At 41.0% G+C, this 26,913-nt stretch overlaps 1 protein-coding gene across 1 annotated transcript in view; it reads right to left on the reverse strand.

Moving 5' to 3' along the window:
• Positions 1-10,649, reverse strand: part of TM4SF18 (transmembrane 4 L six family member 18) — a 180,038-nt gene extending 169,389 nt beyond the window's left edge. The window contains exon 1 of the mRNA XM_078666354.1: positions 10,345-10,649. Within this exon, the coding sequence (XP_078522480.1) occupies positions 10,345-10,524 (180 nt within the window). The 5' untranslated portion in view covers positions 10,525-10,649. The remainder of the gene's footprint in view (positions 1-10,344) is intronic.
• Positions 10,650-26,913: the final 16,264 nt, after the last annotated feature.

A 26,913-nucleotide genomic window follows, 5' to 3' on the forward strand; every position in this document is an offset into this window, starting at 1 on the left:
GTGGAGCGCCTTAGATTTGGCACAATGTTCTCCTTTTTGTCTCTCCTCAGCCATTCGGATTACCTCACCTCCAAGGCGTTTGTCCTTTCCCACTCTTCTTCATTCTAAGGCTTTCGTTTTTTCCTCTCTGTCTGCTCATTTTTCTTCCACTTCTCGCTCCCTTGATACTCCTCTGTGGTATGATAAACATTTTAAGATTAACACTTTAATATCAATAATCGCGCCCTGTTTTGGAAGGAGTGGATAGCTAAAGGGATCATTAACCCCCACCACTTGTTGAAGGATAACGCTTTTATTTCTTTTTCTGAACTTCAATCCCTTCACAACATTTCCTCACATTATTCTTCCCATTATAACATACTTAAAGATATTCTTACTCGTTACTATTTCCTCACTCCTCCTATTCCCACTACCTCCTCTGTTCCTCCCATTTCCTCTCCTAATCCTATTGACTTTTCTACTCAATTTAAAGCATCCACCATTTATAAGTTGATATCTCATCCTCAAACACCCAGAGTCAAGTCCCCTTTGGAACTTTTGTGGGAACTTCTACAACAGACTATTCTTCACCCCCAGTGACCTTCCTAGATTTAAACTGCTTGGCTCTCCTAAATGTTGGTCCTGCCCTCACGCAAATGGTGACTTTTTTCACATGCTCTTTCATTGTCCCTTTATTACTGAGCTGTGGTCTAAAGTGTGGTCCAAGTTAAATGAAATTCTCACATCAGATATCCCTTTTCATATTGAACATGTTTTCCTTGGTAATCTTTCCCCTGTATTTGATACTTTTCAGATCATTACTTCTAACTGGAAAGACACTTCAAAAATATCCTTTCAAGCATGGTGGAACCTACTTTGTCATCATCATAGAATGGATAGAGCTTATGCCACCTCCACTTCTTTGTTGATTAAAACGTTCCCAAAAATTGCATTTGTACTTAGTACGTTTTATTTCATAAGAATTTTGAGTGATGTTGCTTTTCTTCATCCCTAGTTCCTATTTACTCCTGTTCTTCTTGATTTTGTACTGGTGTTTTACATTGTTTTAACGTCTCAATAAAGTATTTTAAACTGAAAAATACTTCTTTAATGTAATTCATATTGGAAAAGTTAATGCAGGAAATGGTCAGATGGTGTGAGAGATGTGAAAGGCAAAGTTCCTATACAGCATGATGTGGCTCCTAGGTGATAGAAGGAAGCGGAAGTCTGCGGCACCCTTGGCTTGGGTGCAATAACGTACATTCAAAAACAAAAGCGGTGAATAAACACGAGTAGCTTTGTTTATCCCCGCCGTTAAAGCCCCTTTAAAAACTGAAAGTGACTGGAGCTGTGGTAGTATCACCATCAGGAATAAATGGATTGCTTTATTGAGGTGGTTTGGTTCGCCATAAAGGTTTTCATTTGTATTTATTGCAAACAGCTTGTTTCTTAACAGGGACGGGTTGCTGCACTACAGCTTTAGGGAAAGGCGCCCAGCGCAATGGCACCAGGCGCCAAGCTAGATGGGGCAACCTGTGCCCACAGTGCTGGACTGGCATTTACTTGGTGATATAGAGGCTGGTTTTCATTCTGGTGAGTCTGCTATTCTTCGACAGTGTCCACTATCCAGCTGCAAGCCTACCCCATTCCCCCCCACCAATTTTTTAGACCTGCTGAATCGTGCTGCACCCAGGCAGCTTGCAGAAGGCCCGGGGCCGCATACCTCCACCCATCAGCCCGCTTCTGTAATAACAGCCCAACACCAGACTTGTCCTGTCCTTGGCACTTGGCAGTCATTCACAAAAATTACGCACACTACTCCTGAATATATAAAGGCATCCAATTATAATGTAACTAAGCAAAGCTACAGCATTATTTCAAAGCACATCAAAAAGTGCCTTTTGTTCAGGGCACAAGTCCTAAAAAAAGAAGTGGGGGGACGCTGACGTCACGACAGGAAGTGACGTCACGAAAGGTGGCTTGCACCACCAGACTCATTACCTGCCCTTGCTCAACCCTTAGATGCGATTGCATCGGAGAAGCCAGTGCGTGAGCAGCATTCTGAATGAGCTCCGATCTCGCCCCAGAGAGGCCAAAGAGTGAATGTGTGGCTCCATTTGCTCCAGTTATCGAGCTCCCGGTAAAATAAGTGGGGGGGGGGGGCGCCGTCCACCCGCGTGGTACCCCGACTCGAGCCCTGCTTTTGTTAAGCACACATTACATTTCAGATGTTTATGCACCGTGCATGGCACATTCATAGTGGCATCCACCTCAATCAGCTCTCATGCAGCTGGATCAAGAGTGTCCATTTTAGGTCCATGACGGTTGAGCTCATGCCAGATGCAACGATACACACAATGCATCTAAATCATACTCATTTGCATAATACTCTGAAAATGTGGCAGGATGCTTACTGTTTCTGGGAAACCAACTCAGGTAGATTGGTTTTATTCCTGGCTGCACTGTGTGATCCTGGGCAAATAATTGTTTTCCTTTTGTCCCAGGTGGTAGACAGTAGGGGCCTAATTTACACAAAATGACGCAGTGCAGCGCCGCAAGCCATTTTGCTGTGCCGAGCTGCGTCGTTTTAAGAGCACAGGGATGCGTTGTATTAACAAATAGGACGCATCTGTGGGCTTTCCCCTTCTCTGGTGCTCAATTGGCTGCTGTGTGTCGGCGCAGGCAATCAGTGTTGCAAGGGTGCCTGCATTTCGGGGATGATTGTTTTTGTGCAGGATGGAAAACCTTCCTACACAAGAACAAACATTGACGGCCTTTTCCTCTTTCTATGCGTGCTGCAGAATGCAGCATGCCTAGACAGAAGAAAAAACAAGGAGAAATAAAATTATTTCTCTTCGTTGCGCCACTCCTACGCCTCCCCTGGGGAGGTGTAGAAATTTGACGTGTTCTCAGGTTTACGCCGCTTTGTAAATCTGGGAATGTGTCTGGTTCCATGGATGCTGCGTGTAACCAGCCACAGCAACAGCCATGGAACACCTTTCACGCAGAGTAATGCGTGAAAGGGGCCCATATTTACAAGGCCATAAGAAGTCATGCAGGGTGACTTAACGTAGTTTTGTAAATATGAGCAGGGATACTGCGCCGCCGGTGTATCATAAAAAGTGCTGCACCGGCAGGGCAGTGGCCTTGTAAATGAGGCCCAGGAACCGCAAGTTAGGTTAAGAATGATTATAAAACATATAAAAAATTTCACAATTTAATAGCCGAAAAACAGGGTTGTGTTCCAACAGACTGAAGGGTTGCCAATTCCTTATAACTTGCAAAGGAGACTCAGTGCTTAATTTGTAATAATGTAAGTGTCTGAGCCCGAGGCAGTTTTCAGGAAGCCAGTATCGTTAGTGCTACCAACTTTCCCTGGCAAACTCTATCCACCACACAACACAGGTGTCATATTTGACTATTCCAGGAACACTTAGCGCTGTACATATATCCTGAACCCACTGCTTTTACTGTTTTTTTAAAAAGTATATTGAACATGTAAGTAGACAGCGCCACCATGTGGTCGACTGTCATAAATAAGTGGCGGTCCTAAGCAACATGAAACACTGGCACAAATGAAGCACTGGGACTAATGACTAGTCAATCACTGCGTAAATTCATTAACTGTAAATTCAGTATTTCAGTGAGGTAGCTGCCCTCCGGCCTTGGAGAGTCTCTTGCCATAAACAGGTTATGTCCAGGTTCACCCTGGAGGACATACTTCAGCTCATGAAGTAATGTGAAAGTGAAAATACAGTTGAGGATGGATTGAAAGAATCCCCTCCTGACTCAGGAAATACTGATTAGCAGTGTACACATCTTTGTTTACTAATATCTGATGTGTCTCTTTCCAAATTTCTTTCTTTCTAAGATGGGCCTCAGCTTTCTAGGGGTTCTAGGAGAAGGGATGAAGAAGGGAGGAGAGATTGCAGTGATTAAAAGGGGGATGGAAGGAAGAGAAGCAAAGGTGAGAGAGAGGACTATTTTGGGTGGGAAATGGTGGAAGAAAGTGAGGGTGGCAAGGCAGAACAGCTGAGGAGTACAGGAGAGGGAACCAAGAAGACAGACATAAAAAAGAGGAAGAAGACGAGGAAAATAGTATGAAGAAGAAGAAAGGTGAAAGGGGAGAAGATTCTGATTATTTCTGTTATATTTTTTTTAACACAAACTTTATTGAGTTTTGTAAGTTGTGTACAGCTGTGAATAGATTACATCATGTAATCATGTGATCATTAGCATCTTTCGACTCTAAGGTGTACCAGGTGATATGTTAACAGTGATAAGTATAATAGTATTATCCTTTATAGTATCCATTTGTGCACAGCTATCGTGCATACAACAACAGCGGTAAAGATTTCGACAGGTGTCATATCTAGCTAAATGTCATGCAGGCTATATGCATATATGCAACATCAATCGAAAGAAATACAAATAATAAAGTTGAATCATGTACAACAAAAAATTAACAATAAAGAACTGAGCTACTACCAACTGAGTGTCTGCCTCCTATATGTGGGGGGAAAGGCAGGGCGGAGGGCTGCCAGACCGGACAGGGGGGGGGGGGGAGGAGGGGAAGCAGGGGGGGGCGGAGAGAGCAGGGGGGAAGGGAGAACACAGGCTACAACCTCAATGATGCCTCATTCATCAGTAAGGGTTGTAGATTGTATTTTGAAACGTTTCTGTTATATTATGGAAAATGTGTTCTAAAAAAAGTTTTTACAGTGAGAACCTCCACAAACACCTCTTGGAATGACTGGGCTCTTTATGTTATGCATCAGTGCTTGATATGCTCTATAGAGGGTTAATATTCTTGTTGCTAAGCATAACGTGTAACATGCATAACACAAATTTGAATTTTATGTAGGTAGCTCTGCGGGTTACTGTATTTGTCACAGAGATGAATCTGTTACTTGTAGTTCATAAGTTACCATCTTTCTAATGTAGAACGTGAGCTATGAACTGCCATCAAAATTCTGCACACAATCTACAAGGCATAGGTTTATAACCGTGTTGCGTTTTTTCTAACTCTATCATAATGTAAGGTTGCAAAAAATGGTTCCTTTCTGTAGTAATAAATTTTTATTGTTATACGCAACCGCAAGCGTTATGCTATGTTTTAAATCCTGAGTTTGTGGGGCAGATTTACCAACACTTTTGTGACGCCAACCCGCGCAAAGAGTTGTTTTGGGATTTACTTTTAATGCAAATCCTGAATTGTGTTGGAAATTAGCCATATTGTAACAGAAAGTAGCACTATCCGCTACTTTGAGTCAAGGGGACATATCATGGGTGATACATAATTATTCACATACAACCACTCCATTAATTGTGGCGCTAATCCCTATCTCCTAACATTGGTAGAAAGGGATTTGCATAACAAATTACACCTCAAAGAAGCAGGCATAACTGTACAGCACAGATACAAAATAGTAAAGTTTGTAAACTTTGTCAGGAGCATATACTTTTGTACTACAAGAGTACCATCTAGTTAAACTGGTTCAAAACCTATGGTTGAAATCTCTTACACACCATTGCGCCATGGTGTAAACTTGTGTACATTGACAAGGCAGCCTGTGGTACGCTATTGATAGGTAAAGACCAATAGAGCCATCGCTTAGTTCATATGGAGCTATTGTGCTCTCCGCTTTTCATGCAACGAAGTGCAACAACTTTGGTTAGTGTGTGAAAGTTTAGTAAATCTGCCACTTTGTTTAGCCACATTAAGAGCTCCAGACACATAATGCCTACCTGTATTGATGACACGTGACTCACAGACCTTGTAACCCTCGTTGTCTTAAGTAACATTTCAGATACACTTGTTCACACGCTTTGTGAGGAGTTAGCCTGGTATATGATGTCCACTGGTTAAAGTGGGCACCTTGCACCAGTCCAAACAACCCTTATGGTGATTTAAGAGGTCAAAGATAACCTTAGAAAGCTATCCAAGGGGTAGCTATGGAGAGCAGCCTTAAGGCTTACTTTTGAAGGACTGTTAAGCAGCTTGGTTTCCCTTAATGTATTGGTTAAATGAAAGGAGAACTACCCAGTGGTTATAAAAATATGTATTTCTTATTATAACACACCTTAAATACCTCACAATATCTGCTACTTGCAGATAAACACAAAGCACACAATACTGTAGCACCGAAACAATTGTAAGTAGCACTAATACACAGTGGGCTCCAGGGGGAAACCAACTCATATACTAAAATAGTGGTATAAGAACCATGACTTGAGTCAAGACAGAGTCTAGAGGTTGTAGAGTCGCTGGGACCCCAAGGAACCACCCAAGGTGAGTAAGTAGAGACCCCACGTTGGACGGGTGCAGTGTGAGAACATGACCACGTGCTACGTACAATTCAATGGGAGAGTTGCTGTTCCAGTTTTCAAGTTTAAGGACCCTTCCCAGTGGATTACAAAGAAACTCTTTGGAACCTAGAAGGTTGAAGAGCCACCCCACCCTTGGATACTGAAGTACCAGAGTAACCTATCCCTGGGAATCCGGGTGCATAGGGTGGAAGTGGCATCGGAAACCAGGGTTCGAGCCTCAAGGTCGCGTCCACATCCTGTGATTCTGGGCAAATCACATACTCTCCCCGTGCCTGAATGTGTAATGTAAATACGGTGCTCATGTATAGCGCTCCAATACCTTCGGGTCGAGTTCGCGTTATATAAAATATGCAACAAAAAAAAAGGAATGCCACTGCTGGAAAGAAGATAAGCGTCCGGTGGAACCCACAGGTGGGTTCTTGATGGAAGGAACCTGAAAGCAGAGAGAACAGAGTCTGGTCCTCTCAGGAGTGACCAGGGGCTCGGTAGACGAATGCCCACCGATGTTGGGTGCTTCAGGTGTGATGATGGCGACCTTGACTCTACAGCTGCAGGGGCCAGGAGATGTAGAGGACAACCAGGAGCCAGATATGAGCTGTCCCACAAAGGATGTCGAGGGGTGAGGGTTCGGAGTGCGGCGGGAGCACCAACAAACCTTGGCAACAGCAACCCACTAAGAAGTTTGAGTAAGGGTACGCTCTGGCCCAGCAAGGACCAGGAGACTCACTACAGTAACGGGAATCAGGGCAGGCCTGGAGCAACCAGGGAAGTCCAAGAAGAGCAGTGTTGCCCCTCAAATGGACCCCCAGGTTGAAGGCACAGGAGTCACAATTGGATCTCTAGCAGTATCACAAAGTCACAGCTTGCAGGGCACATAGTGCGTGAAGGCCACAGTCCTTTGTAAGAAATGTGCGCAGAGATTGGGGCTACCGATATCCCAATGCACTTAGATGGGGGACGCCAACAAGCATATGTACTTGCAAAAGTATGCGGTGCACAGGGGTTCAGATTATTCAATCCCCACAAGGGATACTGGCTTCAAACTTCGTGAGAGGGCAGCTCAATCGCAAGAAACATAGGAACCCACCTCCTGTGTTTCTGGAGCCTTTGGAGTACGCAGGAGCTCAGGATCAGCAGACCAGTCAGTTGCGATATGGTGCCTGCGAATCCAGGGGAGTGATTCCTTCACCCCAAGGGAGATAACTTCAGTTGTCCTTGATGCTCCACCTATCCTGCAAGGAGTCTGTATGGTGCACGGGCACCGAGGATGCTTTGGATGGAGAGGGAGACGAAGTTGAGCCCAGTCGAAGTCCAGCAAAATCCAGAGTGTCCAGACGATCGAAGGTCAGTGGTTTCTTAGTCTGAATCTTATCCACGATTAATCTATTGTCCTACAGCCAGGTAATCCCTTTTGTACTCATGGGAGAGGGTTGGACAGATTCAGGGGACCCTCCCAGGGGAGGGTGAGGACAGTGGGGGAGGTTACTCCGATGCCCTTTGTCCAGTTTCACGCAGGAGCCAATGGCTCCCAGGACTGGTTTTGAACTGGACTATGCACAGGGACACCAAATGTGCCCCTTGTGCAGACTTTCGGGCTCTTTCAAAGTGCACCCACCCAGCCCCAATACACTAAATCCCTGTGACAGGATGCCTATTGCGCAACCTTCCCCTGCTCAAGCTTGGTTCTGCAGCAGGAGGGCAGAAATGTGTCTCTGGTCTGCAGCAGCCATTTTGTGTTGACTGGGTCGATAAGGCTGGGACCCGGAAGACCAGGGACCCCACGAAAGTCACTTCAGAATGGTGGAATTATACTTCCCACACCGGTTACTGGTGTAGAGGTATGATTCCAAGGTCTTTGATACCAAACACAACATGTTTTGTTGCAGCAATTTTCGAGAAAGCATTTTACGCGAGCATATAATGCACCTCTACTTTTATGTCTGGCTGCGTCACCGACCACTCAGAAGAATGGTCTCCGAAGGCTGCAGGGGTGCTCTGCTCATGGAGGAGCGCCCTCTCATGTAAAACCCAGCACCCTGCCTTCAGGATTGTCAAGGCCTGCTAGAGGGGTAACTCATAGGTTTTTAAGTGTAGTGACCTATACATATAGTAAACCTATATCTAAAGTAAGTGGTGCATGCACCAGCTTACACAGGCTGCAATGGCAGGCCTGTAGTTCCATTTTGCATGGCTTCTCATGGGTGGCATAATACGTGCTTCAGCCCTTGGGAGGGCTCTGGTGAACCAATGCCCTGGGTACATGTGTACCATATACTAGGGACTAACAAGGGTACCCCAGTATCCAATCTGGAGTGTACCTAAGTAAATGGCATAACATTTTAGGGAGAAAGCAGATAGACTATGGTCATGATTAGCAGGGTCCCAATCAGACTAGTCAAAAACAGTGTAACATCAAGCAAAAAGTGGGGGTAACCAGAAGAAGCAGATCCTACTTTCCCACACCCTTGTATAACTCATTGTCTCTGTATAGTATGTTTGTGGTGTAAAGAGCTCTGACACCATACATTGGGATGAGTAGCACTACAAAATAAATGTGAGAAAGGGGTTAAGGAAAGGTGAGAGGGTACAATTGGAGGTGGTAGTGAGGAAATCAGTGAATAAGGAGGTCATTGGGGCACCAACAATGACTGTCACACTTGGTGCCACCAATGCTAAACATGGCCCTAGGTTGTAGGGTTAAGACTGGGATGTGGTTGATAGAATGAGTCAGTGGGTGACGACAGGAAAGTTGATAACCCCCACCACTTTTTGACCAGGGCCCCACAAAAGCATATGTGGAACCTACTTTATTGGAATTCTATTTTGGTCATTTTTGCCACTTTTAAACAGTTCTCCTGGCAACTCCCTGAAACCTAATTGGGCTCATAGAATGTGTTATATGAAACAACAGGAAGTAGTAATCATTCTATTGTCAAAACAAAATACAAATAATTATTAGCCAATTACAAGGCATGCACAAGTCATTGTTTACAATGTGGACAGTGCTTTCTAAATCTAGGTGTCAGTATGTCTTTTTCTCAGTTTGATTCAGGGTGCTTTGTAACAACCATTAAAATGTGGATAACACGAATTCTTCGCCAGTACCGTAGCAAGGATGCCATGGGCTCTGGTGCAAGCAAGACGTTTGACTGCTTTTACGGTAGTAAAACACAGTAATTAGTAGGTTTCAGCTGCCCCTGCTGCCACTTCACCCTACTGCATCAGTGGTAGCTACCAGGGGGTAAACAACCTTTACAACGCAACTTTTACCACGCAGTGCCTTTACAACACAACTTTTACAACGCAAACCATTACAACGCATTGCGCTGGGGGGCGCTCTAGGAAAGGGAATAGGTTTAATGTACTATCCAACACCTTCCCTACTATCCACGGGGACTGGAGTTGGAATAGTAAATTAAACAATTCACTATCCAGCGCATAAAAGCACTATGCGTTGTAATGGTATGCGTTGTAAAAACCGCGTTGTAAAAGCATGCGATGTAAAAGCATGCGTTGTAATGTCATACATCCCTACCAGGGCTTTAAGTGGGATGAAAAAAACTGGGAAGTTCTCTCAAAGGGGCGTAACAGGTACAATTAAGGGCGTGGCTTCAGAAAACCTAAGCTAAACATCTGTACTGAGCATAGTGTGCTGCCCGACTGGTATTTTGCTGCTTCTGTCACTGCATTCAAATATATAATACAAATAAAATTACACCTACAACAAGCCAGGACTGTTGGCTTTGCCAGTGGTTGTTAGTTGCTTAAGATAAATAAGCAAAACTATGGCATAGTTGAATAGCATATTGAAAATATGAGACTGTGAAAGAACTTAACGAGTCTCTTTAAGCTGCTGAAGAGTTAAGATTTTCTTTTCATCCTGAGGTTGAGTGCAAAAATGGAGAGCCCGTTAGAGACCCGTCTCAGCAGCTGCTTTTAACAACTGAACACCGGCAGGACCCGGCCCACTTAAAGCCCTGGTAGCTTCACCCCTTTTCATTGAACAATGCCAAAACATTCACAGACTGCACTCACCATGACTCCACTGAAGCAAATTCCTTCGAAAAACCACACATAGTTGGTCAGGCTGTTCCCGGATGCGTAGGTCGAGTCTCCATTCGGAAAGTAGAGCAGAATGTTGGCGGCCATGCAGCAAAACGCAGGTGGTACCAGCGAGAAGCTGAGCCAGTCCCCACACCTCTGCCGCGAGCCCATGTCAGCGAGAGTGACACCGGAAGTAAAAGAAGGCTCCAAGGAGAGCCAGGTTCTCAAAAAAGAATATTTAGCGCAGGAAAGTCTCCGGCAGGGCTCAGGGTTGCAATGCTGCACCTGTCCGCCTGTTTGCTTCGGAGACACGCATGGCGCGCTTTGTTGCTGGGTTATGGAGTTAAACAAACATTGTCCGTCTTTGAATGTGATCTGAGGTTTACCACCTGGAGAGGAGAGTAACAACAGTCTCTCGCTAACTGCAGCCGAGGTGGACTAGTCAACAATTAGCAGGGAGAGGCGACCCTGCCGCCTGGCTTGGCTCTAATCGTCCATGTACGAACCCGAGCCGAGCCTTGAAAATATTTTATGGCATGTAAAACCTGCAACAAATATCGTGAAAGACATAAAAAGTCTCTTAACATTTTTTTTTATTTCTTTAACGTGCTGAAGCACCTCGCCGCAATCTATCAGTTTATATCACTGCTTTGAGGTGCGTTTAATAAAATTGATAGTTTTGAAATGAGTTTATTTAGAAACATACCTGCCCTACCCTGATGACAATACCATTAGTGAATTAATAGGCAAGTTCCTTGTCATTGGGACACTATATGTGGCCTACATTCTGGTAATATTAGATGGAGCCACATTACAGTCTAGCAAATTAAACACAAGTGCATTGTGTGCAGCACACATCCAGAGGTCCTAGATTTGAAGGTATACTCTCATATGTGATAATGAACAAAACAAAAGGTGTGAGAAATAAAATATATGCTTGGAATCACAGACCATGTAAGGTTTTGGTTTCACATTGCCAATTAGATGGGTATCAGTTTCTCCTGTTTTTCACATCCAGGGCCGCTACTTTGGGCCTTATTTATGAAGGCCTTGAAACACTTTTGCACCGCTGGTGCGTCACTTTTCGTGACGCAGCGGCGGGATAAACAATATGCCATGTTACGCCATATTTACGAGAGGATGCATCTAGGCAAAGCCCTGCACCATATTATACCTGTATCAGGTATAATGTATGCAGTGTGGACGTTTCCTTCTAATAAAGGGTGCTAGAAGTGTTACAGTGAAATCTATGAGATTTCGCTGCAACACTTCTAGGTCGCCACAGCGTCAGATCTGAACGCCTGCCTCAGGGCAGGTGTAAGGGTGATGCAGTGCCACAGGCCTACCCCATGTATTGCTAGAGTTGCCTCATGCTTCCGACACAACTCCAGTAATGCGGGACTTTTATGCTGACATGGAGTGCCATCAGTGGATGAAGTGGGCGGGATCTGAAGGGCACGGCATGCCCCTACTTTTTTAATTTAACTAAGTCCGTTCCCCTACTTCTTCATTTCAAAAATGGGTGGTGGAAACAGATACACTGCCAACTGCGAAATATGTAAACTAGTCCAAAGCCCAGTTTCTCCATTTGTTCACATTCTGTAATCCTGAGCAAATGTTATATTATGTATCATCTTCCCATGCCCTGCTTCCTTAATCTGCCTAAACTGTGAGTGCTTGGGAAAAAGTCGGAATCCTTGACGTATTTATGAGGGCCTTGCGTCATGCTTGCACCAGGGAAATGCACAACACAAATCTGCAAGTCATATTTATAAAGCCACGCAAAGCCACTTTGCATGGTTTTGAATGGTTTTTATAAAATATGGAGTAATGCAACACAGCACAAATTGCTGCTTTGCGTTACTCTGCACAAGGGAGGCATTGCAGTGGGTGTTCCCACTCAACTCTACTAGTTTTTTTACGCAATGAAAGGTAAACCTGGGACTGCATCAAAATCTTACGCCTACCCAAGGGAGGCATAACAAGGAGAAATATCTTTATTTCTCCCTGTTTTTCCTTTATCTATATGTGCAGCACACATAGAAAGAGGAAAAAGCCTCTCTGGATGTTTTTTGTGCAGGAAGGTGCCCCTTCCTGCACAAAAACAATCCTGCATGCAAAGGATGCACCTTTGCACCATGGTGTAAGGGTGCCTGCGTTGGCGCTAGGCTGACGAAATGGCACCAGTGCACTTGGATAAACGTGAATCTATTGGTTGCATTGAATAACGTTAAAAGTTGTCACTCATCAGGGAAATGCCAAACAAAGTAAAAATTGGGATGTTTTGCTCTTTCTAGCCACACCTCTGACTCTGCCCACTGACCCAATCCTCAGATTATTTCTGCCCCCTGATGCTCCACCCACAGTTCCCTTACTTTTTTTCCTCACTTCGACCACTGAGTGCCATACATTAAATACGGCGTATCCTTGTGTCGCAAGGAGGGAGCAGTGAAAACTGTTGCATCAGTGTTTTATCACAGCGATGCAACAGTTTTCATAAATGAGGCCCTTTGTCTTTAACTCTCGTCACATGAGGTTATAGGGTGGGAGGTAAGCAGACCACACATGAAAGCTCAGCTCATTTTGGGCTCGAAGGCAGGACTTAATCTGTAAATAATAAGTGCTGCTGCCCTAAACTCTGTCCAGAAGCCTGGTGACTGTTGTTGCATGAGCCGAATACCAGGATTGTCTACCCTTGAATCCACTTCATGCCACTTTGATCACTACCATAGCCTCCCTGCCCCTTTATCTCATTCCTACAGGTTGCTTCTGTCTCCCCTTGTGCCAGTTTCCCTCTTTCTCTTCCCCATCCTTTCTAGTTTCATTGTTTTTCCCTCTCTTGCTCTCGGAAAATGCACGATGAGGAAAAGTAAGTGCTAGTCCCCAAATATTAATGCTGGTAAGCACCACCGGCAACCACCAGGTCAAATTAAGCACTGCTCGAGGGTCAAAGAGGAATTCGAGCTGTGCCAGAGCAGGCATCTAGCTAGAGCCAAGCATGAGCTTTCAGTGACTCACCCGCCTATAAACTGCACGGCACCTTTGCATGTTTTGTATTGGGCCAGAACGCTGCACGTCGTGCAGATGCTGCACACCACATGTATCTTGTAAAATAATTAATTTGTGGATTAATATGTGAACCGGTATGGCAGGAAATAACTGCACGTACACCAGTCATGTATCGCTAAAAGGATAGCTAGGAAACATACATGAATTTCATACTTAGAATTGTATGTCTTGGCTGTGTACAATTCTGTAGTCAGATGAGGACATGAGTTGCCATGAGAGTTTGAGAAGACTAACAAATCTGTGAATTTGTGGACATTCATGAAGTCTTCTCGTTCATGCCCTGGAAGTAGTCAGAGTTTTGTAGTGCAGAGGCCTTGAGGTGACCCCGCCCAGCATAGGACAGGAACACTTCCACACTTGCTTGGAGTGTAGAGGAAGGGGTCTGGTCAAGGGGAAGAAATGTTTTACTAGTGGAGAAAAAAAAGAAAAAGAAACCAAAATGTACAATTACACAGTAGTTCTGCTGTTTCCCAATGTGGAATGTATGGCACATGACATTCCTAACTGAGAACACTAAACAAAAGTGAGCAACCCAAAATACCCTTGAGGGCTTGGGTAATTAAGTAGAAAGGTAAAGTGCCTTCAAGGGAGTTTGTTTAAAAAAATAATTGATAATTTAAAATAATTTACAAGGATAAATTAATACTCCTTACTAACAATCAATTCAATAAAGTAATTATTTGATTCAATGTAAAGCCTCAATTAGGTCAAAACATATAAACAACATATAAACAACAGACACAAGGTGTATAAAAAATTGAATTTTATGAAAGAGTCGTTTGAGAAAGTAATTTCATATACAGATAAGTGAAAATTCAAAGATATTAGGGCCTGTAGGTACACAGAAAAATAAATTAATAAGTGTCACAACAGAACCTAAAAAACACCTATCCCAAATCAGAACGAGTAAAACAAGACAGGGATAAGATGAAAGTCGACGTTTCGGTCTCCTAAATATAAATTTCAGAAACCATCTTCAGGACGGATGTCAATTGTGATCTGTATAGAGAAAATTGTAATCTGAAACAAAAATATTTACAGTTACACATCTTTACTATATACAAACGTTCAATACACCTTTGTGACAACATTAAAACAAAAACTTCTTTACCAAACAAAGACATAATACATACAAAAGAAAAACCACAATGCGCATGTCATATTTACAGCTTCAAAAATAATTGAGCAATCTGTTCATCATTGATACATATATACATTCCATCATACCAAATAAGATAGCTAAATTTCACAAGAGAGTGGCATCAGAAATGGTTTGTTACTTGGAGAAATTTCTTGTAATCAGATCATCTACTAAAAAGTCATTTTGGGTTGGAGCCATTTTGCTCCTATATCGTATTTTACATATGTACAAATAAATTTCACATAACTGTATCAAAAAGATACGTACTGAGTCACTTTCATGTGTAGACTTCAAATTATATACATAGGCAATAGAAAACAACAGTGATGGTTTTCCATTAAATGCATTGCAGAAACTATTTTGAGACATTTAGAGATACCTACGGATGCTATATGAACACAGCTTATTTAAAAGTAGTATGAATAAGGGACAATATTACCTCATTCTGCAGTGCTGTAGGTGTGGGGCAAATGTGGCTCGATCACAGTATCATGAACAAATGGATATTCGTGCTGCTCCTAAATATAGGTACTTGAATTACTTATGAGGCGAAAGACGAGTGTATCAACATCAATGCGGTATAAGGCATTTTAACTTATTTATATGTCGGGATCGCTCTGTGAAAATTACTTAAGTTTGAGCCACAGAAGGCTATGAATTTAAAGCCGAGCAAACAATCTATCGTTGTGTGAGTTTTACATACACTTCTGTCACACACGCGACCAGGAGAAAATTAAATACATACCTATCACTTAGTGGTAACTTGAAAAAATTCAAGAAACACGAATTCTATTCTTCAGGGGTCCCGGGATAAATTCTATAACGATGTACGATAAGCTGCAATTCAAGAACCGGTTTTAGAAACTAATAAAATAAGCGTCTGGCGCAAAGCTTGTAACAGCCAGACACGATTTTAGCAACATACCTATTGCTCGAGATTGAAGTGCATTGAAGCAAAAAGCGAAAGTTAATCTTTTCACGAATCATGAAGTTTTATCGGGATATACAGATGAATCTAGAAACAAAATTCATGCTCAGTATATACTGGTTGCAAAAATAGCACTAATAAATAATGGAAAATGAGACTGAACACCTACTTTATTTGCCTCGTCTAGAAAAACTTGCGGCAAACTTCAATTTGAAAAAGGGTGAATACTCTGAAAGGAGCAAAAAATAATTTTTAGCGAATCTACAAAGGAGCATAAATGCAATAGTATCTAAAGAAGATACAGCATCTAACTTACCCAATATCACGAAGTGGATCGAGGTGTAAGTCAGCCTGCAAAAGATTGAGAGCGAGACAACACTCGCTGTTTGAAACGCCCTTCTTTTACGTGCAGTTTGGAGCTCGAAATAGGACTAACGTATGTCGGCCATATTAAGCTAGTCAAGCAGTAATGGAAAGCGGTGATTTATCTACGTGTTAAATAACACATAGCCTATCCTTAACGGTTAGGAATTTAGAAAGATTATAGCGGCCAAATAAAAAAGCCTGATCCATGTTCCATGATAATCTGTGGATACATATCCAAATATAAATCAATGAAAGGTGAATGTGAATTATTATTTGCACCTTCGATCATGTGTGGGTCGCAATGTATATAAGACAACCTACTATGTTTACACAGGTAATTAAAACTGTGATGGAAAGAAATACACAGATACTATGATCTTTAATTAGTTCATAGAGCATCCGTACTCTCCAAGTAGACTTTATGTAGGTATCAACAATCATGAACAATCCTGTAAATCTCATAAAGTATGTATAATCAGTATCACATCCAAAGATTATACGTGATGATGTAATAGCAGTCCTGTTCACTATACAAGAAAATACAGACATGGTTCAGGTTAACGGCAATAAGTCACGAGAGGCTGTTTATGGAAGGCACGCTAAGGCATGCCACTCAGTAGCTGAATTTAAACCCCTTTTGACAGTATCCGTGAGGCAGATGAGTTTACCTTCTCGTAATGCAAGTATCCTGTCTATGTTATTTTGTCTTTTGTTAGGTCTTATTACTTCCAGGACCCACCATGTCATGTCTATTTCCTTATGACCCATGCGTAAATAGTGTTCAACTAGGGGTGCGGTTTTTTTCTTACAGCGAATCCGTGACTGATGCTGGAGGATTCGTTTTTTAATGGGTTGAATGGTTTTACCCAAGTAGTGTAAAAGGCATGGGCATTGAATGCAATAGACCAAATTCGTGGTATTGCAGTTGGAGAAGTTTTTTGCAGTAAAATTGATGTCATTAATTTTACAGGTTTTAACCATTTTAGTGGTAGCACAGGCCGCACAGTTGTTACATTTGTGATGGCCCACTAGTGGAGCTAGCTGCCTCATATTGTCAACAGTATTCTCAAGAGGGGTGTTATCATAAGCATGAATCAGCCTGTCCTGTAAATTAGTGCCTCTTTTAAAAGCAAAAAGGGGTTTCTGTGCAAATTCAGGAATGGAGTGGAGTAGATTCCACTGTCTTGAAACAATTTTTTTGATCGCATTTGAGTGTGTGCCGAATGTAGATACACATACAATGTTAGTTTTGTTCTGTCGTTCTTTGACAGTCAACAAGGACTCTCGGTTGTTATACCAGGCCCTCTTCATTGATTTTCGTAATAGTCTACATGGATAGCCGCGAGGATGTAGTTTATCTTTAAGCTTATTGGCTTCGCAAAAATAGTCATCTTTAAAAGTGCAATTTCGTCGAAGACGAAGAAATTGCCCAAAGGGTAATCCATCTTTTAATGCCTGAGGGTGATGGCTTGTATACCGCAGAAGTGTGTTTCTAGCTGTTTTCTTGGTATATAAAGTGGTATATAGTTGATGGTTAGTAGTCACTTTGATAGTAATATCAAGAAATGGCATTTCTACAGTGTTGTATTCGAGTGTAAACTGTAGGTTGGTATTTCTGGAGTTAAGCCACAAATGGAAATCTTTTAGTTGGTTAACAGTGCCATCCCAAACTAAAAAAACGTCATCTATATAACGTAGCCACTTCAAAATATTGGTGGAAAAAGGATTTGACGAATGCCAGATGTATTTGTCTTCAAAAAATGCGACATAGATGTTTGCTATGTCTGGGGCAAAAATGGCACCCATAGCTACTCCTTTCTGTTGTTGATAGAAGGAATTTTGGAAAAGGAAATTTTTTTCACACAAAGAGATTCTTACGCATTCTAAGATGAAATCAGTGGGGACAGAATGGGGTCTCGGTCTAGAGTCCAAAAGGGTACTGAGTATATCCAATGCCTCAATCTGAGGGATGTTAGTATACAAACTTTCTATGTCCATGGAATTTTTCAACATCATTTATTACTGCTGTGGTGTCCCTAATGTAAGAAGTCCGTTCAATGGCAAATGGTCTAATAAAATGATCTGCATATTGGGCAAGAGGTTTTAAGATTGAGTTACAGCCCGAAACAATGGGGCGGCCTGGTGGATTGTCTAAATCTTTATGCACCTTGGGGAGCATATAGATCACCGGCAATGTAGGTGTTTTATTGACTAGGAAAGAAGCCTCTTTCTCGTTCAACCAACCACCCTCTAAACCCAATTTACTCAAAGTAGTGATTTCTGCAATGAGTCTCTTAGTTGGATTGCATGTCAATTTTTTATAATGTGTGGGGACAGATAGTTGTCTCATCATTTCGTCATCGTATTTAGATTTGTCCCATAAAACTATCCCCCCACCTTTGTCTGCTGGTTTAAGCAAGGCATCCGGTAGCTTCTGAAGATTCTCTAGGGCTATTTGTTGTTCCTTTGGTAAGTTATGTTTAAATTTGCACGGATTCTTAAAGAGATTTTTGATCTCTAGAAGAGTGGCATTTTCAAAAGTGATTACATCTTTGTTAACCATTGTGTTAGATGGATAAAAAGTAGATGGATTTCGAAGTCCTGTGAAGCCAGTTGTAGGGTCTGAGACGTTGTTTGCAAAAAAGTTTTTTAACCGAACTGTACGAAAAAAGCGGTACAGTTCGAGTTTGGTTTGATAAAAGTCATTTCTATAGGTGGGTACAAAGCTCAAACCATTGGAGAGGACTGACACTTCTTGTTCGGAAAGATTGTGATTTGAAAGATTGAAAATGGGTATGGTTAAATCTTCATTTACCACTCGTAATATCTGTTCCGGGTTTGGCGGAATCCCGGTGTATATTGTTTGCGGAACCATCCCCTCTTCGGTTGTTGAGGTCTCCCTGGTGGTCTGGAGCCTCGTTGGTCCTGACCTAAAAAAGGCTGATGGGATGTAGATGGTTGTTGATCGTGTTGGTGATAGTTAGAATTGAATGATCTATCACTGCCAGATTCAGAGCCTGTATCAGAAAAATTAGCCCGCTTAGGTGGTTGTTGATTTGGCCCTTGGGAGGTGTAGAAGTCTTTTCTTAAATAAGGGTAAGTTCTTTCCTTATTATATCTCCTAATGTCGTTTTGGAGTTTCTCAGTTTTTTTGTGTGAGTTAAACTCCTCAAATTCTTTAATCGTTTGTTGGATTTTATCCAAGAGAAACTTGCTATTGGTGATAGTACTGTCACCAGAGATCTTTTTCTCTAAAGATTAAATTTCTTGTGTTAAAATTTGGATTTGGCGGAGAGCTGTTTCTATACTGAGAACCATCCAGGTGCGTGAGCACCTATTAGCGGATAAGCTAAATCCGATTTTAAATTCTTCGACTTCTACAAATATGATTGGGATGTTACGTATTTGAAGACCTGCCGGGATGATATTAGCATTTAAGCAGTCTGTCAAGAATTTAGCATGTAACTCAGTACGTACAAGTTTCTTTTTGAGTCTTTCTAGTTGGTTTAAATCTGACTCATACGGTAAGTTGGTAACTGGCCCCTTGTTCCCTAGTAGGGAAGGACCGGATGCAATTTTTTGAATATATTCATCCGAATATACCAAAGTTTCGGTCTCAGACATTAGCTTATGGAGAACTTTTCGAACAACCACTGATTAAAGCGGCTCACAACAGACAATTGTCTGCGCAAGAATAATAAACAAAAGTGAGCAACCCAAAATACCCTTGAGGGCTTGGGTAATTAAGTAGAAAGGTAAAGTGCCTTCAAGGGAGTTTGTTTAAAAAAATAATTGATAATTTAAAATAATTTACAAGGATAAATTAATACTCCTTACTAACAATCAATTCAATAAAGTAATTATTTGATTCAATGTAAAGCCTCAATTAGGTCAAAACATATAAACAACATATAAACAACAGACACAAGGTGTATAAAAAATTGAATTTTATGAAAGAGTCGTTTGAGAAAGTAATTTCATATACAGATAAGTGAAAATTCAAAGATATTAGGGCCTGTAGGTACACAGAAAAATAAATTAATAAGTGTCACAACAGAACCTAAAAAACACCTATCCCAAATCAGAACGAGTAAAACAAGACAGGGATAAGATGAAAGTCGACGTTTCGGTCTCCTAAATATAAATTTCAGAAACCATCTTCAGGACGGATGTCAATTGTGATCTGTATAGAGAAAATTGTAATCTGAAACAAAAATATTTACAGTTACACATCTTTACTATATACAAACGTTCAATACACCTTTGTGACAACATTAAAACAAAAACTTATTTACCAAACAAAGACATAATACATACAAAAGAAAAACCACAATGCGCATGTCATATTTACAGCTTCAAAAATAATTGAGCAATCTGTTCATCATTGATACATATATACATTCCATCATACCAAATAAGATAGCTAAATTTCACAAGAGAGTGGCATCAGAAATGGTTTGTTACTTGGAGAAATTTCTTGTAATCAGATCATCTACTAAAAAGTCATTTTGGGTTGGAGCCATTTTGCTCCTATATCGTATTTTACATATGTACAAATAAATTTCACATAACTGTATCAAAAAGATACGTACTGAGTCACTTTCATGTGTAGACTTCAAATTATATACATAGGCAATAGAAAACAACAGTGATGGTTTTCCATTAAATGCATTGCAGAAACTATTTTGAGACATTTAGAGATACCTACGGATGCTATATGAACACAGCTTATTTAAAAGTAGTATGAATAAGGGACAATATTACCTCAATCTGCAGTGCTGTAGGTGTGGGGCAAATGTGGCTCGATCACAGTATCATGAACAAATGGATATTCGTGCTGCTCCTAAATATAGGTACTTGAATTACTTATGAGGCAAAAGACGAGTGTATCAACATCAATGCGGTATAAGGCATTTTAACTTATTTATATGTCGGGATCGCTCTGTGAAAATTACTTAAGTTTGAGCCACAGAAGGCTATGAATTTAAAGCCGAGCAAACAATCTATCGTTGTGTGAGTTTTACATACACTTCTGTCACACACGCGACAAGGAGTAAATTAAATTCATACCTATCACTTAGTGGTAACTTGAAAAAATTCAAGAAACACGAATTCTATTCTTCAGGGGTCCCGGGATAAATTCTATAACGATGTACGATAAGCTGCAATTCAAGAACCGGTTTTAGAAACTAATAAAATAAGCGTCTGGCGCAAAGCTTGTAACAGCCAGACACGATTTTAGCAACATACCTATTGCTCGAGATTGAAGTGCATTGAAGCAAAAAGCGGAAGTTAATCTTTTCACGAATCATGAAGTTTTATCGGGATATACAGATGAATCTAGAAACAAAATTCATGCTCAGTATATACTGGTTGCAAAAATAGCACTAATAAATAATGGAAAATGAGACTGAACACCTACTTTATTTGCCTCGTCTAGAAAAACTCGCAGCAAACTTCAATTTGAAAAAGGGTGAATACTCTGAAAGGAGCAAAAAATAATTTTTAGCGAATCTACAAAGGAGCATAAATGCAATAGTATCTAAAGAAGATACAGCATCTAACTTACCCAATATCACGAAGTGGATCGAGGTGTAAGTCAGCCTGCAAAAGATTGAGAGCGAGACAACACTCGCTGTTTGAAACGCCCTTCTTTTACGTGCCGTTTGGAGCTCGAAATAGGACTAACGTTTGTCGGCCATATTAAGCTAGACAAGCAGTAATGGAAAGCGGTGATTTATCTACGTGTTAAATAACACATAGCCTATCCTTAACGGTTAGGAATTTAGAAAGATTATAGCGGCCAAATAAAAAGCCTGATCCATGTTCCATGATAATCTGTGGATACATATCCAAATATAAATCAATGAAAGGTGAATGTGAATTATTATTTGCACCTTCGATCATGTGTGGGTCGCGATGTATATAAGACAACCTACTATGTTTACACAGGTAATTAAAACTGTGATGGAAAGAAATACACAGATACTATGATCTTTAATTAGTTCATAGAACATCCGTACTCTCCAAGTTCAACAATCATGAACAATCCTGTAAATCTCATAAAGTATGTATAATCAGTATCACATCCAAAGATTATACGTGATGATGTAATAGCAGTCCTGTTCACTATACAAGAAAATACAGACATGGTTCAGGTTAACGGCAATAAGTCACGAGAGGCTGTTTATGGAAGGCACGCTAAGGCATGCCACTCAGTAGCTCAATTTAAACCCCTTTTGACAGTATCCGGGAGGCAGATGAGTTTACCTTCTCGTAATGCAAGTATCCTGTCTATGTTATTTTGTCTTTTGTTAGGTCTTATTACTTCCAGGACCTACCATGTCATGTCTATTTCCTTATGACCCATGTGTAAATAGTGTTCAACTAGGGGTGCGGTTTCTTTCTTACAGCAAATCCGTGACTGATGCTGGGGGATTCGTTTTTTAATGGGTTGAATGGTTTTACCCAAGTAGTGTAAAAGGCATGGGCATTGAATGCAATAGACCACATTCGTGGTATTGCAGTTGGAGAAGTTTTTTGCAGTAAAATTGATGTCATTAAATTTACAGGTTTTAACCATTTTAGTGGTAGCACAGGCCGCACAGTTGTTACATTTGTGATGGCCCACTAGTGGAGCTAGCTGCCTCATATTGTCAACAGTATTCTCAAGAGGGGTGTTATCATAAGCATGAATCAGCCTGTCCTGTAAATTAGTGCCTCTTTTAAAAGCAAAAAGGGGTTTCTGTGCAAATTCAGGAATGGAGTGGAGTAGATTCCACTGTCTTGAAACAATTTTTTTGATCGCATTTGAGTGTGTGCCGAATGTAGATACACATACAATGTTAGTTTTGTTCTGTCGTTCTTTGACAGTCAACAAGGCCTCTCGGTTGTTATACCAGGCCCTCTTCATTGATTTTCGTAATAGTCTACATGGATAGCTGTGAGAATGTAGTTTATCTTTAAGCTTATTGGCTTCGCAAAAATAGTCATCTTTAAAAGTGCAATTTCGTCGAAGACGAAGAAATTGCCCAAAGGCTAATCCATCTTTTAATGCCTGAGGGTGATGGCTTGTATACCGCAGAAGTGTGTTTCTAGCTGTTTTTTCTTGGTATATAAAGTGGTATATAGTTGATGGTTAGTATCCACTTTGATAGTAATATCAAGAAATGGCATTTCTACAGTGTTGTATTCGAGTGTAAACTGTAGGTTGGTATTTCTGGAGTTAAGCCACAGATGGAAATCTATTAGTTGGTTAACAGTGCCATCCCAAACTAAAAAAACGTCATCTATATAACGTAGCCACTTCAAAATATTGGTGGAAAAAGGATTTGACGAATGCCAGATGTATTTGTCTTCAAAAAATGCGACATAGATGTTTGCTATGTCTGGGGCAAAAATGGCACCCATAGCTACTCCTTTCTGTTGTTGATAGAAGGAATTTTGGTAAAGGAAAACATTTTCACACAAAGAGATTCTTACGCATTCTAAGATGAAATCAGTGGGGACAGAATGGGGTCTCGGTCTAGAGTCCAAAAGGGTACTGAGTATATCCAATGCCTCAATCTGAGGGATGTTAGTATACAAACTTTCTATGTCCATAGAAACAAGTATATTAGCTGTTGGATCAAATTGGAATTTTTCAACATCATTTATTACCGCTGTGGTGTCCCTAATGTAAGAAGTACGTTCAATGGCAAATGGTCTAATAAAATGATCTGCATATTGGGCAAGAGGTTTTAAGATTGAGTTACAGCCCAAAACAATGGGGCGGCCTGGTGGATTGTCTAAATCTTTATGCACCTTGGGAAGCATATAGATCACCGGCAATGTAGGTGTTTTATTGACTAGGAAAGAAGCCTCTTTCTCGTTCAACCAACCACCCTCTAAACCCAATTTACTCAAAGTAGTGATTTCTGCAATGAGTCTCTTAGTTGGATTGCATGTCAATTTTTTATAATGTGTGGGGACAGATAGTTGTCTCATCATTTCGTCATCGTATTTAGATTTGTCCCATAAAACTGTCCCCCCACCTTTGTCTGCTGGTTTAAGCAAGGCATCCGGTAGCTTCTGAAGATTCTCTAGGGCTATTTGTTGTTCCTTTGGTAAGTTATGTTTAAATTTGCACAGATTCTTAAAGAGATTTTAGATCTCTAGAAGAGTGGCATTTTCAAAAGTGATTACATCTTTGTTAACCATTGTGTTAGATGGATAAAAAGTAGATGGATTTCGAAGTCCTGTGAAGCCAGTTTTAGGGTCTGAGACGTTGTTTGCAAAAAAGTTTTTTAACCGAACTGTACGAAAAAAGCGGTACAGTTCGAGTTTGGTTTGAAAAAAGTCATTTCTATAGGTGGGTACAAAGCTCAAACCATTGGAGAGGACTGCCACTTCTTGTTCGGAAAGATTATGATTTGAAAGATTGAAAATGGGTATGGTTAAATCTTCATTTACCACTCATAATATCTGTTCCGGGTTTGGCGGAATCCCGGTGTATATTGTTTGCGGAACCATCCCCTCTTCGGTTGTTGAGGTCTCCCTGGTGGTCTGGAGCCTTGTTGGTCCTGACCTAAAAAAGGCTGATGGGATGTAGATGGTCTTCAAATACGTAACATCCCCATCATATTTGTAGACGACGAAGAATTTAAAATCGGATTTAGCTTTTCCGCTAATAGGTGCTCACGCACCTGGATGGTTCTCAGTATAGAAACAGCTCTCCGCAAAATCCAAATTTTAAACAAAAGAAATTGAATCTTTAGAGAAAAAGATCTCTGGTGACAGTACTATCACCAATAGCAAGTTTCTCTTGGATAAAATCCAACAAACGATTAAAGAATTTGAGGAGTTTAACTCACACAAAAAAACTGAGAAACTCCAAAACGACATTAGGAGATATAATAAGGAAAGAACTTACCCTTATTTAAGAAAAGACTTCTACACCTCCCAAGGGCCAAATCAACAACCACCTAAGCGGGCTAATTTTTCTGATACTGGCTCTGAATCTGGCAGTGATAGATCATTCAATTCTAACTATCACCAACACGATCAACAACAATCTACATCCCATCAGCCTTTTTTAGGTCAGGACCAACGAGGCTCCAGACCACCAGGGAGACCTCAACAACCGAAGAGGGGATGGTTCCGCAAACAATATACACCGGGATTCCACCAAACCCGGAACAGATATTACGAGTGGTAAATGAAGATTTAACCATACCCATTTTCAATCTTTCAAATCATAATCTTTCCGAACAAGAAGTGGCAGTCCTCTCCAATGGTTTGAGCTTTGTACCCACCTATAGAAATGACTTTTTTCAAACCAAACTCGAACTGTACCGCTTTTTTCGTACAGTTCGGTTAAAAAACTTTTTTGCAAACAACGTCTCAGACCCTAAAACTGGCTTCCCAGGACTTCGAAATCCATCTACTTTTTATCCATCTAACACAATGGTTAACAAAGATGTAATCACTTTTGAAAATGCCACTCTTCTAGAGATCGAAAATCTCTTTAAGAGTTCGTGCAAATTTAAACATAACTTACCAAAGGAACAACATATAGCCCTAGAGAATCTTCAGAAGCTACCAGATGCCTTGCTTAAACCAGCAGACAAAGGTGGGGGGATAGTTTTATGGGACAAATCTAAATACGATGACGAAATGATGAGACAACTATCTGTCCCCACACATTATAAAAAATTGACATGCAATCCAACTAAGAGACTCATTGCAGAAATCACTACTTTGAGTAAATTGGGTTTAGAGGGTGGTTGGTTGAACGAGAAAGAGGCTTCTTTCCTAGTCAATAAAACACCTACATTGCCGGTGATCTATATGCTCCCCAAGGTGCATAAAGATTTAGACAATCCACCAGGCCGCCCCATTGTTTCGGGCTGTAACTCAATCTTAAAACCTCTTGCCCAATATGCAGATCATTTTATTAGACCATTTGCCATTGAGCGTACTTCTTACATTAGGGACACCACAGCGGTAATAAATGAGGTTGAAAAATTCCAATTTGATCCAACAGCTAATATACTTGTTTCTATGGACATAGAAAGTTTGTATACTAACATCCCTCAGATTGAGGCATTGGATATAATCAGAACCCTTTTGGACTCTAGACCGAGACCCCATTCTGTGCCCACTGATTTCATTTTAGAATGCGTAAGAATCTCTTTGTGTGAAAAAATGTTCCTTTACCAAAATTCCTTCTATCAACAACAGAAAGGAGTAGCAATGGGTGCCATTTTTGCCCCAGACATAGCAAACATCTATGTCGCATTTTTTGAAGACAAATACATCTGGCATTCGTCAAATCCTTTTTCCACCAATATTTTGAAGTGGCTACGTTATATAGATGACGTTTTTTTAGTTTGGGATGGCACTGTTAACCAACTAAAAGATTTCCATCTGTGGCTTAACTCCAGAAATACCAACCTACTGTTTACACTCGAATACAACACTGTAGAAATGCCATTTCTTGATATTACTATCAAAGTGGATACTAACCATCAACTATATACCACTTTATATACCACGAAAACAGCTAGAAACACACTTCTGCGGTATACAAGCCATCACCCTCAGGCATTAAAAGATGGATTACCCTTTGGGCAATTTCTTCGTCTTCGACGAAATTGTACTTTTAAAGATGACTATTTTTGCGAAGCCAATAAGCTTAAAGATAAACTACATTCTCGCGGCTATCCATGTAGACTATTACGAAAATCAATGAAGAGGGCCTGGTATAACAACCGAGAGGCCTTGTTGACTGTCAAAGAACGACAGAACAAAACTAACATTGTATGTGTATCTACATTCGGCACACACTCAAATGCGATCAAAAAAATTGTTTCAAGACAGTGGAATCTACTCCACTCCATTCCTGAATTTGCACAGAAACCCCTTTTTGCTTTTAAAAGAGGCACTAATTTATAGGACAGGCTGATTCATGCTTATGATAACACCCCTCTTGAGAATACTGTTGACAATATGAGGCAGCTAGCTCCACTAGTGGGCCATCACAAATGTAACAACTGTGCGGCCTGTGCTACCACTA

Source organism: Lissotriton helveticus, chromosome 11 (assembly GCF_964261635.1).
Source record: "Lissotriton helveticus chromosome 11, aLisHel1.1, whole genome shotgun sequence".
Lineage (NCBI taxonomy): Eukaryota > Metazoa > Chordata > Amphibia > Caudata > Salamandridae > Lissotriton > Lissotriton helveticus.